The sequence below is a fragment of the Dasypus novemcinctus genome, chromosome 8, assembly GCF_030445035.2.
Source record: "Dasypus novemcinctus isolate mDasNov1 chromosome 8, mDasNov1.1.hap2, whole genome shotgun sequence".
Taxonomy (NCBI): Eukaryota; Metazoa; Chordata; class Mammalia; order Cingulata; family Dasypodidae; genus Dasypus; species Dasypus novemcinctus.
In genome coordinates, this window is record NC_080680.1 from 89,868,450 (window position 1) to 89,884,878 (window position 16,429).

The following is a 16,429-nucleotide window of genomic DNA, read 5'->3' on the forward strand; positions in this document are numbered from 1 at the left end:
TGGGGGCTCTAGGAGTCCAGAAGAGCATCCTGCAATGTCCTTGGGGGAGTAGATGGAGGAGACTACCCATGTGCAGAGAAGACTCATAAGTAGAGGCTCCACGCCATGGAGGCCGCTGCCCATCCTCCACTGGAGGCACAAGCCGCCTCGGGAGCTGTTCTGCGGTTGGAATTGAAAGCTCCACTTCCCCAAAATGGGGGAGGAAGAGACAGCTGGGCACCAATTTCAGCTACTATGAGGAAATTCAGTGGGCTACAGTATGATCCTGAGAACAACTAAGGTTTGAGCCTGTCCAAGTCAGAAAGAGCCGCCATCTTAACTCCGCACCTGGCACGAGGGGAGGCAGGGGGGACCGAAAATCCCAGTGCTGGTGGGGACCGGCTTCTTCCCATCCAGATCATATTGCAGGTCTAGCCTAGGCCCCTGTGCCACCTCCAGCAGAGAGGAAGCTGTGGGAACCTGCACCAGCCTCTCCGGGAAATTACCGGCCAAGCCCTGGAGGCCAGTGATTGTCCTACTCTGGTGGCACGAGCAGCCCCAGGAGCTGCTCTGTGATGGGAACTGGAAGCTCCATTTCCCAGAAACAGGGGAGGAGGAGACTGGTTGGCTGCTGATTTCAGCTACTGATTGGGAGACTTGGCTGACTAAGAGATAACCCTGGAAACACCTGGGGTGTGAACCAGCGCAAGTTAGAAAGAGGCCAGTAGCCGCCATTCTGACTCCACCCCCAGCCTGACTGGAAGTTGGGCTGACATTTTCTTTCAGGCAGCTCAGCCTGCAGCTCGCCTATGCTTCAGCCCTGCCTCCGGCAGGGAGGAGGCTGAGGAGCCCTGCACCAGCCTATACAAGTAACTACAGGGAACTCTGGCTGGCATAGACTGAAAATCAGAAGTCTACCAGGGCAACTGTGGTCATCTTAGGACCCGCATTGCATAGATTGCTGCCCACACCTGCAGCGCCATCCCTGCCCCAGGTAGGGGAGAAAGGGATGTGAAGTTCCATCAGTCTCTCTGGGCAACTACAGTCTAGGCCTGCACATGGATTATTCCACACAGCTGTGACTCTGTCTCTACCCCTGGCAAAGGAGAAAGTTGGAAGACGCTTCATTGGTCCCTGGTGCAATAAGGGCAGCTTGACCTCCACAGCTTACAGCACCAACTACATGCTTGGCTCCTACTGTATAACCAGCAAGGGAGAAATGACAGGAAGCCCTAACCTAGAGAGAAAAACTGCACCCAGAAAAAATACTCGAGTAAGCCAGATGTGAAGACACCAACAAAAAAAATTACAATCCACACCAAGAAACAGGAGGCTATGGCCCAGTTAAAGGAAAAAGATAAGCCTCCAGATGATATAAAGGAGTTGAGACAACTAATTATAGATGTTCAAACAAATCTCCTTAATAAATCCAATGAGATGGCTAAAGAGATTAAGTATATTAAGAAGACATTGGATGAGCACAAAGAAGAATTTGAAAGCATACATAGAAAAATAGCAGATCTTATGGGAATGAAAGGTGCAATCAATGAAATTAAAAAACATTGGAATCATATAATAGCAGATTTGAGGAGGCAGAAGAAAGGATTGGTGAGCTTGAAGAAATGGCCTCTGAAAGTGAACATACAAAAGAACAGATGAAGAATGGAAAAAATTGAACAAGGTTTCAGGGAACTAAATGACAGCAAAAGGCATGCAAACATACATGTCATGGGTGTCCCAGATGGAGAAGAGAAGGTAAAAGGGGCAGAGGAATATTTGAAGAAATAATGGTAGAAAATTTCCCAACCCTATTGAAGGACATAGATATCCCTGTCCAAGAAGCATGATGTACTCACATCCAAAAAAATCCAAATAGACCAACTCCAAGACACGTACTCATCAGAATGTCAAAGGCCAAAGACAAAGAGAGAATTCTGAGAGCAGCAAGATTAAAGCAATGCATAACATATAAGGGATATCCAATAAGAAAAAATGCTGATTTCTCACCAGAAACCATGGAGGCAAGAAGACAGTGATCTGATATATTTAAGATACTACACGAGAAAAAATTCCAGCCAAGAATCTTATATCCAGCAAGACTGTCTTTCAAAAATGAGGGCAAAATTAGAATATTCACAGATAAACAGAAACTGAAGAATTTCTAAGCAAGGGACCAGATTTTCACGAAATACTAAAGGGTATGCTAGAGTTTGAAAAGACAGGAGAGAGGGGCCTGGAAGAGAGTCTAGAAATTAACATTATATCCATAAAAGTAACTAAAAGTGTCAAAAGAGTGGCAAAAATATGACAGATAAAATTCAAATAGTCAGGAATAAACTTAACCAAGGACGTAAAGCACTTGTATTCAGAAAACTGCAACTCACTGTTAAAACAAATCAAAAAAGCCCTAAAAAACTGGAAGAACATTCCATGCTCATGGATTGGAAGACTAAATATCATTAAGATGTCAATTCTACTCAAATTGATATACAGATTTAACGCAATCCTGATAAAAATTCCACCAGCATTAAAGAAAAAATTGAAAACGTGATCATTAAATTTATTTGGAAGGGTAAGGAGTCCTGAATAGCCAGAAAGATCATAAAAAGAAAAAGTGAACCCTCATGTCCAGACTTTAAATCATAATACCTTCCTATAATGGTAAAAACAACATGGTACTGGCCTAAAGACAGACACAATAGACCAATGGAACCAAATTTATGGTTCAGAAATAGACCCTCACAGGTATGGTCAAGTGATTTTTGACTAGCCTGTCAAACTCACACAGCTCAGGCAGAACAATCCATTCAACAAATGGTGCTGAAAGAATTGGACCTCTATAGCTGAAAGAAGGAAAGAGGACCCCATCTCACACCTTATCCAAAAACTAACTCAAAATGGATCAGAAAACTAAAAGTAAAAGCAAGAACCATAAAATTTCTAGAAGAAATTATTGGAAAATATCTTCAAGACCTGGTGGTAGGTGGTGGATTCTTAAAGGAGATAAGGGAAGGACTGAGTAGACTACTGATGTTTAATGTATGTAAAAGTTTTAATTAGCTTTACTATAAAATTGTGAAAATGTATAGTGAATGGTAACACACAGTGAGTAACAGCTAGTTTATAAATGGGAATGTGACTGAAAATGGTAGTCTAGTTATGTAAATGACAATTGACAGAATGCTAGAGAATAATCTACGAACTGGATAGCACAGTAAACCAACAGGTGGGTGAAAATTGTGATTGATGGTACAGATGCAACAGTGTCCTTTGTTAGCTAGAACAAATGTATATCACTACTGCGGGGTGTTGGGGATGTGGAGAAGAAAGGGAAAAATACAGCTGGAGTGACCTATGGACTGTGGTTAGTAGTAATAACATAATATTCAGCTTTCTGAATCCCAGCAAAACCATTACATCTGAGAAGTATGCTCTGCAAATCGATGAGATGCAGCAAAAACTGCAATGCCTGCAGCTGGCACTGGTCAACAGAAAGGGCCCAATTCTTCTCTATGACAACATCTGACCATACATTGCACAACCCATGCTTCAAAAGTTGAACAAATTGTGCTATGAAGTTTTGCCTCATCCACCATATTCACCTGACCTCTTGGCAACCAACCCACTTCTTCAAGCACCTCGAAAACTTTTTGGACGGAAAACACTTCTACAACCAGCAGGATGCAGAAAATGCTTTCCAAGAGTTCGTCAAATCCCTAAGCACGGCTTTTTATGCTACAGGAATACACAACATTTCTTGTTGGCAAAAATGTGTTAATTGTAATAGTTCCTATTTTGATTAATAAAGTTGTGTTTGAGCCTAGCTATAATGATTTAAAATTCATGGTCTGAAACTGCAATTCCTTTTGCACCAACCTAAATAAGACAGTGAAAGAGAAAAAACTGCCAGTTAAGACACTGGCAAAAGTGTCCTTCAAAAATGAGGGTGAGGGAAACGGATTTGGCCCAGTGGTTAGGGCGTCCGCCTACCACATGGGAGGTCGGCAGTTCAAACCCCAGGCCTCCTTGACCCGTGTGCAGCTGGCCCATGCGCAGTGCTGATGTGCGCAAGGAGTGCCTTGCCACACAAGGGTGTCCCCCGTGTAGGGGAGCCCCACGCACAAGGAGTGCACCCCATAAGGAGAGCCACTCAGCGCGAAAGAAAGTGCAGCCCAGCAGCGAAAGAAAGTGCAGCCTGTCCAGGAATGGCACCGCACACACGGAGAGCTGACACAACAAGATGACGCAACAAAAAGAGACACAGATTCCTGTGCCGCTGACAACAACAGAAGAGGACAAAGAAACAAGACGCAGCAAATAGACACAGAGAACAGACAACCAGGGTGGGGGAGGGGAGAGAAATAAATAAATAAATCTTTTAAAAAAAAAAATGAGGGTGAGTTCAAAGTCTTCACAAACAAACAAAAACTGACAGAATATATTACCAAAAGACCAGAATTACAAGAGATACTAAAGGGAGTGCTAAAAACCGAAAGGAAAAAACAAGGGCAAGTGATTTGGAAGAGAGTTTAGAAATGAAGATTATTAGGAAGGGTAAACTAAAGGGTAAGAAGACAGACAAAAGAACGATAAGAAAATAGAGAGCTGAAGAACAAAATGGATGAAGTAAGTAATACTCTTACAGTAATAACACTGAATGTTAATGGACTGAACTCCCCAATCAAAAGACATAGACTGAGAATGTATAAAAAAAATACGAGCCGTCTATATGTTGTCTATAAGAGACCCACCTCAGACCTAAGGACACAACCAGGTTAAAAGTGGAAGGATGCAAAAAGGTATTAACTGGAGTAGTAATACTAATAACAAACAAAATGTATTTCAGATGCAAAACTGTTATATAAGGGATGAAAAAGGTCATTATGTATTAATAAAAGGGGCACTGCTCCAAGAAGAAATAACTAAATACTTATGCACCTAACCTGAGTGCCCCAAGATACATGAGACACACACTGGCAAAACTAAAGGGAGAAACAGATGTCTCTACAATAATAAGAGACTTTAATGCACCACTCTCAGTATTGGATAGAGTATCCTGGACAGAGGATAAAGAAAGAAACAAAGAACTTGAATAGTATGATAAATGAACTAGACCTAACAGACATCTATAGAGAATTGTACCCCAAAACAGCAGGATATACTTTCTTTTTAAGTGCTCATGGATCCCTCTCCAAGATAGACTGTATATTGGGTCAAAAGACAAGTCTCAATAAATTTTAACAATTGAAATTATACAAAACACTTAAAGGGAAAATTCATAAATTTATGGAGATTAAACAACACATTCTTTTTTTTTTTAAAGATTTATTTTTATTTATTTATTTCTCTCCCCTTCCCCCCCCACCCTGGTTGTCTGTTCTCTGTGTCTATTTGCTGCGTCTTCTTTGTCCGCTTCTGTTGTCGTTAGCGGCACAGGAATCTGTGTTTCTTTTCATTGCGTCATCTTGTTGTGTCAGCTCTCCATGTGTGCGGTGCCATTCCTGGGTAGGCTGCACTTTCTTTCGCGCTGGGTGGCTCTCCTTATGGGGTGCACTCCTTGCGTGTGGGGCTTCCCTATGCGGGGGACACCCCTGCGTGGCAGGGCACTCCTTGTGTGCATCAGCACTGCGCATGGGCCAGCTGTACACGGGTCAAGGAGGCCTGGGATTTGAACTGCGAACCTCCCATGTGGTAGACGGACGCCCTAACCACTGGGCCAAGTCCGCTGCCTAAACAACACATTCTTAATCAGCAGGTCAAATAAAAAATTGTGAGAGAATTCAGAAACTATCTTGAGACAAATGAAAATGAGAACACAACATATCAAAACCTATGTGTCAACGCAAAGGCAGTACTGAGGGGGAAATTTATAGCCCTCAAATGCTTACATTAAAAAAGGGGAAAGAGCTAATAGTAAAGTTCCACCTTTACACTTGTAGGAACTAGAAAAAGAACAGCAAACTAATCCCAAAACAAGTTGAAGGAAAAAAATAGTAAGGATCAGAGCAGAAATAAGTGAAATTGAGAACAAAAAAAAGTAGAGGGAATCAACAAAACCAAAAGTTGATTCTTTGAGAAATCAACAAAATTGACAAACTCTTAGCTAGACTGACAAAGAAAAAGAGAAGACATAGCTAAATAAGATCAGAAATGAGAGGGGGGACATTATCAATGACCCCCCCAAAATAAGAGACATCACAAGAGGATATTATGACCAACTGTATGCCAAAAACTAGACAATGTAGAGGAGATGGACAAATTCCTAGAAACACACAAACCACCTACACTGACCCCAGAAGAAATAGAAGACCTCAACAAACCAACTGCAAGTGAAGAGACTGAAACCAGTCATCAAAAAACTCCCAAAGATGAAAAGCCCGGGACCAGATGGCTTCACAGGTGAATTTTACCAATCACTCAAAGATGCTGTAATACCAATCTTGCTCATGCTCTTCCAAATAATTGAACAGGAAAGAACGCTACCAAACTCATTCTATGAAGCCAACATCACCCGAATACTAAAACCAAATAAAGATACTAGAAAAAAGAAAAATTACAGACCAATATCTTTAGTGAATATAGATGCAAAAATCCTCAACAAAATACTTGCATACAGAATCCAAAAGCACAATAAAAGAATTAAAAACCATGATCAAGTGAGTTTTATCCCAGTTATACAAGGGTGGTTCAACACAAGAAAATCAATTAGTGTAATTAACCACACTGATTAACTAAAGAAGAAAAAAATCACATGATCCTCTCAATTGATGCAGAAAAGGCATTTCACCAAATACAGCTCCCTTTCTTGATAAAAAACACTCCAAAAGATAGGAATAGAAGGAAGCTTTCTCAACATGGTAAAGTATATATATGAAAAACCCATAACTGGCATTGTACTCAACTGAGAAAGACTGAAAGCTTTCCTGCTGAGATCAGAACAAGACAAGCATGCCCACTCTCACCACTGTTATTCAAAATTGGATAGAGGTTCTAGCTAGAGAAATTAGGCTAAATAAAGACGTAAAAGTCACCTAAATAGGAAAGGAATAAGTAAAACTTTCACTATTTGCTGATGATATGATTCCATATCTAGAAACTCCTTAAAAATTCACTACAAAGCTACTAGAACTAACAGATGAGTTCAGCAAAGTTGCGGTATACAATACACAAAAATACACAAAAATCAATAGTGTTTCTATACACTACCAATGTGCAATCTGAGGAGGAAATCAGGGGAAAAAATCCATTTATAATAACAACTAAGGGGAGGCAGTTGTGGCTCAGGTGATTGGCCTTCCGCCTACCATATGGGAGTACCCAGGTTTGATCCTGGGGCCTCCTGGTAAAAAAGAAGAGAAAACGTGCCCGTGTGGTGAGCCGAATGCCTGTGTGGTAAGCCAGTGCCTGTGCAAAAGAGTCACACAGCAAGATGATGACACAACAAAAAAGAGATGAAGGGGAGAGTCAAGGCAAGGCACAACAGAAACCAGGAACTGAAGTGGTGCAACTGACAGGGAACCTCTCTTCACATCAGAGGTCCCCAGGATCAAATCCTGCTGCATTCTAGAGGAGAAAAGTGAGAAGAGAAGACAAGAAGAGAATTAGACACAGACGATCATACAGCGAATGGACACAGACAGCAAAAGACAGCAGGGCAGGGATGGAGGAAGGGGGGAAGGGGAAAAAAGGAAAAAAAATTAGCAACTAAGAATCAAATATATAGGAATAAACTTAACCAAGGACATAAAGGACCTGTATCCAGAAAATAATTAAGATGTCAATTCTACCCAAACTGATTTACAGATTCAATGCAATCCCAATAAAAATCCCAACAACCTTTTGTTTAACAGAAGTGGAAAAGCCAAATATCAAAATTATTTGGAAGGGTAAGGGGCACCAAATAACCAAAAAGATCTTGAAAAAGAAGAATGCAGTTGGAGGGCTCTCATTTCCTGACTTTAAAGCATATTTTTAGCTTCAGTGATAAAAACAGCATGGTACTGGCATAAAGACAGACACATTGACCAACGGAACTGAATTGAGAACTCAAAAATAGACCCTCACATCTATAGTCAAGTTAATTTTTGACAAGGTGGTCAAGCCCTCCCAGCTGAGTCAGAACAGACTATTAAACAAATGGGGCTGGGAGAACTGGATAGCCACACCCAAAAGAGAGAAAAAAGACCTGTATCTCACACCTTATACAAAAGTTAGCTCAAAACGGATGAAGAACCTAAATATAAAAGTGACAACCATAGAACTCCTAAAAAAAAAATAAAGAAATAAAAAGAAACAAATAAAACAAAACAAAACAAAACAAAAAAACTAGAAGAAAATGTAGGAAAACATTTTCAAGATCTTGTGGTAGGCAGTAGATTCTTAAACATTACACCCAAAGCAGGAGCAACCAAAGGAAAAATAGATAAATGGGACCTCCTCAAAATTAGACACTTTTGTATTGCAAACGATCTTGTCAAAGGGTGAAAAGAGAGTCGACTCAATGGGAGAAAATATTTGGCAATCACAGATCCAATAAAGGTTTAATATCCAAGATATACAAATAGATCATACAACACAAAAATAAAAAGACAAACTACCAAATTAAAAAAAGAGCAAAAGACTTGAAAAGAAAATTGTCCAAAGAAGAAATACCAATGATGAAGAAATACATGAAAAAATGTTTTGTCACTAGTAATTAGGGAAATGCAAAAAAAAACTACAATGAGGTATCATTTTACACCTATTAGACTGCTATTAAAAAGTCAGAAAACTTTTAATGAAAGTTTTATTAAAACTTTTTTATTACATAAATGTTGGAGAGGATGTGGAGAGATAGGGATGCTATCTCTGTTGGTGGGGATACAGAATAGTACAGTCACTGTGGAGGACTGTTCCTAAGGAAGTTGAATATAGACTTGTCCTGTGACCCGGCTATACCATTACTAGGTATAAATATCCAGAAGGACTGAGGGTAGAGACACGAACAGACATCTGCACACTGATGTTCATAGTGGCATTATTCACAGTTGCCAAAAGCTGGAAACAACCCAGGTGTCCATCAACTGATGAATGGATAAACAAATGGTGATGCATATATATAACAGAATATTATGCAGCTGTAAGAAGAAATGAAATTATGAAGCATATGATAACATGGATGAATCTGGAGGACATTATGTTGAGTGAAGCAAACCAGACACAAATGGACAAATACTGTATGATTGTGCTATTATGAACTAAACATATGTGTAAACTCATGGAATTAATAATTAGAATATAGGTCACCAGAAAATGGAATGAGGTTAGAGAATGGAAAGCTGAGGGTTAATCTAGGCAGAATTGGTAAAAAGGTTTTTTGTAAATCTTTGGAAATGAATAGAAATGGTTAAAGCATATCCTGGTGTTTGTAACTAGCAGTGCTATTGCATGGGTATGACAGTGGTATAAAGGGAAAGTCTAAGGTCATGTATATTACTAGAAGGAAAGCTAAAAACTGTAACATGGAACTGTGTATTATAATAAAACTCATGTAATGTAAAACAAGAATATGGGTGATACTGCATACATAAGACTTCTTACAAAATATAAATACAAATATACTAAAGAGAAGGAAAAAATAGCAGCTATATACGGCAGGGGAAGCATAGAGTGATTGAGAGGTGATGAGTTTTGTTTGTTTGTTGTTTATTACTATTATTACTGGAATAATGAAAGAGCTCAAAGAATGACTGAAGTGATGAATGCACAGATTGTGTGAGTACACCAAGGACCACTGATTGTATACTTTGGATGGATTTATGCTTTATTTTTTATTTTTATTTTTTTTTAAAGATTTATTTATTTATTTAATTTCCCCCCCTCCCCTGGTTGTCTGTTCTTGGTGTCTATTTGCTGCGTCTTGTTTCTTTGTCCACTTCTGTTGTCGTCAGCGGCACGGGAAGTGTGGGCGGCGCCATTCCTGGGCAGGCTGCTCTTTCTTTTCACGCTGGGCGGCTTTCCTCACGGGCGCACTCCTTGCGCGTGGGGCTCCCCCACGCGGGGAACACCCTTGCGTGGCGCGGCACTCCTTGCGCGCATCAGCACTGCGTATGGGCCAGCTCCACACGGGTCAAGGAGGCCCGGGGTTTGAACCGCGGACCTCCCATATGGTAGACGGACGCCCTAACCACTGGGCCAAAGTCCGTTTCCCGGATTTATGCTTTATTAATACATATCAATAAATTTGATTTTTTTTAAAACAGTAACTTCGAAGATCATATAGCAAGAAGAAAACATTTACAAAGTAGAATTGAATGAAAAAAGATTTCAAAATTATATATAATTTGATTACAACCATGCAGAAATTAGGCTTGTAGCTATAAAAACTGGCAGGTACTAATAGGAAATGAAAACAGTTGCTGCAATAAAGTGGTGAGATTATACAAAGAATTTTACAATATTTTTTAGTCTATTATATTAAAATATTATTAAAATATTTAAAAAGTCAATTATAAGTACACATAAACATACTCACACTCACTATATCATACTCCAGAGGAAAAACTTGAACAAATGGACTGGAGAACTTTTGGCCAATGAGCTGCCTCAGCAGGCTGAGGATAACCGATAACTTGCTTGGGATTCTCTAAGACAGGGATTCTTAAGTGTGGTCCTGGGACCAGCGGGGAACTTGTAAGAAAGGCAAATTCCTGACCCTCCCTATCCCCAGACCTACTGAATCAGAAGTTTGGGGGTTGGAGCCCAGCCATTTGTGTTTTTAATAAGCCCAGCCGGTGATTCTGATACCGGCTCAAGTTTGTGAATGACTGTTCTCCAATACCTTCAATTTTGATAGTCTGTGATTTCCACAGGTCTATAAACAGTCCACCTTTCCTACCTATGTTAGCTCTCCAAAAGACCACTCTCATCACCGTTTACAAGAGTTCCATATTACTTATTAGATCAAGTTCAAAGTCTTCACCTGACAGTCAAGGTTCTACATTTGCTACCAAATTTTATCTTTACTAACTGTCACTATTTAACACGGACTGTGCTTAAGTGCTTTGTATGCATCATCTCATTTAATCTTCATGACAACCCTATGAGGTAGATATTAATATCTCCATTTTACAGATGAGAAAACTGAGACCAAAAGAAGCCCAATATCATACAGCTAGTTATGATGAAAGAAGAATGACTGCAGAGCACAATTTGTTAAGCCCCATGAAATTCAGAGAAGGTAAGTAATGCGATGTGGTCAGAGAGCTAAGAAGGGGCAGAGCTGGTATGTTTGATCCTAAAGCCTGCTAGTTTCATAACCACTAACCTCTTGCTAGGCAGGACCATTTCCTCACTGACCTTGAAACACATCACTGCCAAGCATCATGTCCTTTGCCCATATCTGCTGTATATCCTCTTTGTTGTCATCAATCCATATCATATAGCCCTTCACAAGGCCTTCCTTGCTGCTGCTCTGATCCCTGGCTAGAATGGGTTGCTCCTCTCCCTTCTTTCAACCTGCACGGTGCTCCGTCTGTATATCTCTCGTGATATTTACCAATTCCCATTCTGAATTATAGTTATGCAAACTCTTCTTCAGAAGAGGTGGGGTTCTGGGTCACCTGTGATTAACATTTAACAGGCATTGATTGAGTCAATGTCATTTAAGTGACCACATTCACTCTTTAGATATTTCCTCAATCTTATCTGCCCAGCTGGAGGATAGTAAGCTCCTTTAAAACAAGGATCAAATCTTTTATTTATTTTATATTTTCTAGAATACTCAGTTCTGGGTAAGTTTCACAGTCAAATTTGTAATACCTACCTGAATTCCAGTAGAATGCTATTGGTACACAACTCTGGTATAAATTTCTCTACTGCTTAAATCCTGCAAGAATGCAGTTAATCTGTATTAATAGGGTATAACTGAGTACTACATAAATGGATTTGAGCAAGTCATCTTTTATAAAATAATAGAAATAGTAGATTTAATGCTCTTAATAGTGTTAACCAATAGAATGTTATAAGCATATATTTTCCTGAATATTTGTTCAAATTGCCATGCAACTGGAAAAAAAAAATCACAATTCTATCTTTAAAAAAACTGAGGCTATTATATGCCTTCATTATGCCTCTTTCAAAATGAAAATATCTTTTTCAAAATCATAGCACAAATCTCCGAAGTCTCTCATTAAGTAAACTGTGGATATTTTTATTCCAGATTCCCATCATCTATTGCAGTCATTTATCTAATTCAACTATATACTTTTTAAAAGGAAAAAAAATCTCATAAATATTCCAACTCTTATCACACATCCAGAAAGCAAAAGTATAGAAAATCAGCATATGTATTTCAATAATATGCAATCCTGGGAAACTAGATCTATAAACTTTTAGGAACAATATCATACAAAAACCAAATGCTACCTTTCTTAATTCATAAATTATTTTATTTAACTATATACACCATTAACTGAGAAAAATACCAAAACACAATATATTTTTTAACAAACTGGAACACGGAAGATTAAAAGTACCTAAGAATAAAAACAAATGGATAAAGATGATTGAATTATCAGAGCCTTTCAATAGTTACTTATTCCAATCCAATCTTTATACTGTACCCATATGGACTAACAGTAAATATACAACAAAAGATCTGATGAGCTTGGCAATCCTCTCTAAATTTTAATCAATGTTCTACCATGAACAGTCAGTGTAAACTTACCAGCTCCACAGATCCATAATGTTTCCTACTGAAATCCCCACGTCTACAGCCTAGGTCTTCGGAGACAGAGCTGGAACAAAAATGCTTCATCAGTATTATACATAGCGATCTGGCCACAAACCTTCTGCAAAAATCGACTACCATTTGCAAAAAGGGCTGATAAGGAACAGGCTTGCAGTGCCCCAGCTCCTCACTGCAGGGGAGCCTCCTTGCAACAGACACAGTCCTCAGCAGCCATTGCAGAGCCTGGCTTTCATGGAGCGCTCAGTAAAAAGAAAAATACCCGAGTCATCCCTGAAAGTACAGACAATGATTATATTAAATAATTAGTTATTTGGAATTGACTGAAATTTCCAAGGCTGCTGGTGGTTTATAATTTCATTTCTGTATAACTAAAGAGAATAGAAACCCTGCAGTAAACTTGAGGCAAGGGACAAAGCTGCTGAAGCAGATCTTGTAATTATCATTCATTTAAGAAAGCCTCTGTCCCAAATATTCAACACAAAAGTAATGAATACTATATTTTAAGTAGGAGAAAAAATTCAAAAGCCTGGTTCCCCTCACCCCTTAAGATTTTTTGTTATAGTATGAAAAAGACTAGGAATAACAAAAAATCTAAAATCTACTTCCAAGTATATTTCGTTTTTTACATAGCAGCAGCTAATTTTTCCCACCTCCTCTCCCCCCAAAAAGGCTTAAATCAGATAAGAAAAATCATGTGTTGTTGAAAAGCAATTAAAACAAGAGCAAAATTGTGACTGCATTTGCGTCTTGAATGCATAGTTACACAGTCAAAAGGTATATATCTTATTGGCTAGTTAGTATATTTGGGACCCCAAGCAGTACTCACAAAACCACTGGAGATGTGAAATACAAACAGTTTTAAGAAGTTTGGATCTAATAGAAGTCATGCAAATAACTAATCAAACATAGGAGATAAAATTACATAGAAATTACATGTTTAATATATCTAAAATATTTGGAATCTAACATGCAAAGAAAGGTGCATTTAGTACCTTTTCATCCTTCCACAAAAGGTAGGCTACATTTTCTGAATTACAGACCTCTTGGCACATTCAGAAAGAGACTGACTCTGATGTTTAGCATCCACAGAACTGACTCTCTGCCAGGACACTATTTGATAGGCTCCAAGAAAGACAGCATGAAAGAAATGAGATTAGAGAGTCTAATGGTATTCTGCTTCCACCATTTCAGAGATGGCTGAATTAATCTTACATGAAAAATTTAACCTTTTGTAGTCCTCACTTCCTTAGCTGAAAATATGCAACAAAGGGTATCCCAATTAGTACCCAGACTACATTCCTGCTTCTAGTAACATGTTTTTGTTTTGTTTTTTTTTTAATAAAAAAAATCTCTGAAAGAGATTGAAAAACCTCCATCCATGGCCTATTTTCGTCTGTGTTAAATATGTCCTCTCTGCCTGCTCTCTTCCCCTACCTTGAAAGCCCATCTGAAGAATACTGCCATTGCCCCATGTATCAGCCTCAATCCTTTCTGTGACCCTGAGTTACCAAGAGACAGTGGGTTCCACTGAAAGGAATGCCTGTGTATTTGAACAGAGCTCTGGTATTGACGTGGATGTCCATGGCTGTTGACTGAATGCATTGCATGACCTTTCCTCCTTGTGCCTGCCCAGATCGCAATCCACCTTTTCAGTTTCAGCCAGGTCCTCTATGTAATCAGCAGCAGCAGCTTCTAATGCAAATGGCCAATAGCATGGAAATAGCAAGGATACTGGGCTCTGGGTCCCTTCCTGTGCTGCCCTCCACACTACTGATGGGGTTCTAAGACACAGCACCGTATACTAAGGATGTCCAGCTGTCTACCCTCCTGCAGCTCTCTAATTTTGCTAACAGTCAAAAACAAACACAAAAAAGATGATAACCCCAAGTTCTGGAGCAGCCACCTCCCTTAGAAGCCTCCAAGAGGGAAAACAATGTCCTCTGAAAACAACCAAGGGAGTTATAAAGAGAATGTCTTCTATCTGTTACCCTTTTACTCCCCTTCCAATTACATTTTCATCCTATGCACTGCAGACAAAGCACTTGCTAATGGTGGGAGCTAGCCTGTCCTCTATCAAGCATGCCTCTCAATTATAGGAGGCACTCAAAACTAGACACATAAAAAATCCCTCTCTCCCCAGGGTCTCTGGCCTTTAGGTACCCACACAGGGTTGCAATTGGAGGGGTTCCCCGAGAGCTCCAAGAGGAATTTGTTCTCTTCCAGGTCCCCAGTGTCAGGTCCACTGCCTGGCATGGAGTAGACCTGCTGGTAAATGTTTGTTGCATTAATGAAGGTATTTACACATCTTTTGGATCTTATTAGCTAATGCTTGATAGCACCCCTTAAGAGCACCAAAGCAGGCTTCCTGTTGACATCCTCCCTGATGAGTCACTGGTGCTTAGATCATTGGTCCAGACAGTGTTTGTTGGTCTATGGGGCAGACAGAGACCACTTTGTGCTCAATCAAACCTGTTCTCTTTTCCTACTGGCTTGCAGCTAGACTACATTTCCTAGCCCCTATTGCAGTAAATGTGACCATGTGACTAAGCTCTGGCCAAGAAAATATGTGCAGAAATAATTGTGTTCCACCTTCCAGACATATTCCATATGAGGCGCTTGCTTTCCTTCCCTGTGGCCAGCCAGATGGAGACTAAGAAATTGCCGGAGGGTGAGGCTTCAAGATGGAAAAAACCTGTGGTTAGGGCGTCCGTCTACCATATGGGAGGTCCGCGGTTCAAGCCCCGGGCCTCCTTGACCCGTGTGGAGCTGGCCACGTGCAGTGCTGATGCGCGCAAGGAGAGCCGTGCCACGCAAGGGTGTCCCCCGCGTGAGGGAGCCCCACGCGCAAGGAGTGCGCCCGTGAGGAGAGCAGCCCAGCGTGAAAAGAAAGAGCAGGCTGCCCAGGAATGGCGCCGCCCACACTTCCCGTGCCGCTGACGACAACAGAAGCGGACAAAGAAACAAGACGCAGCAAACAGACACCAAGAACAGACAACCAGGGGAGGGGGGGAAATTAAATAAATAAATAAATCTTTAAAAAAAAAAAAAAAAAAAAAAAAAGAAGAATTTGGGTTTACCTGTTAAAGCATCTGTTATCTTAACAGAATTTGGTATTTGGAAGTGGGGTGCTACCATAGTAACAACCTAAAATACATGGCAATGACTTACTGACTTTCTAGGCAGGCAGCAGGCAGTGAGGAAATTGATATCAGAGGCTAGAAAGATGGAGCTGCATGTTATGCAGTAGCAAAATATTTAGTTAAACTTACACCTGCAGTAATTTGGAAGTTAGACCATGTGCCTTCTAAGTCTGCAGCTCCAGGGAAAGTGACTGGAAAGAATCAGAGTGATCACATGTGCTGGCTCCCATTGGCTGATCTTAGCAAGGTTTTTTATAAGGAAGAGATGAACCCAGGCAAGAACTGCATGAATTTCAAGCAAAGATATAAGGGAAAAGACAAAGTTCAGGGACCAAGGCACTCATAGGTTTTAAAAATCGCTGTTTCTGGACCCCAAAAACACAAATTCTGGCCAATGAAATGTGGGTGGAAATTTGGGCACCTCTTCCAGACCTAGTACATATAATTTCATAGGAGCACTCCTTGTTGTCTTTCCTCATCCACTGGCTGAAAAGAGAGAACTCCAACGACAAGAGAGGTGAAGCCATAATATGAAGGAGGCTTGGTCCCTAAATGACCGCACAGAAGTCCGCCCATCTAT

The 16,429-nt window shown here is 40.1% G+C and overlaps 1 protein-coding gene across 8 annotated transcripts in view; it reads right to left on the bottom strand.

Moving 5' to 3' along the window:
* The window catches only part of GARNL3 (GTPase activating Rap/RanGAP domain like 3), a 215,880-nt gene that overhangs the window by 149,610 nt on the left and 49,841 nt on the right, over positions 1-16,429 (bottom strand). For 5 of the 8 annotated variants that reach the window (XM_071216986.1, XM_058302888.1, XM_058302887.2 and 2 more), the window contains exon 3: positions 12,686-12,755. In XM_071216986.1, coding sequence (XP_071073087.1) covers positions 12,686-12,755 — 70 coding nt within the window. Of the gene's footprint in view, positions 1-12,685; positions 12,756-13,701; positions 13,924-16,429 lie in introns of those variants that run through there. The other 3 variants (XM_058302890.2, XM_058302891.1, XM_071216987.1) reach the window with 3 other exon arrangements.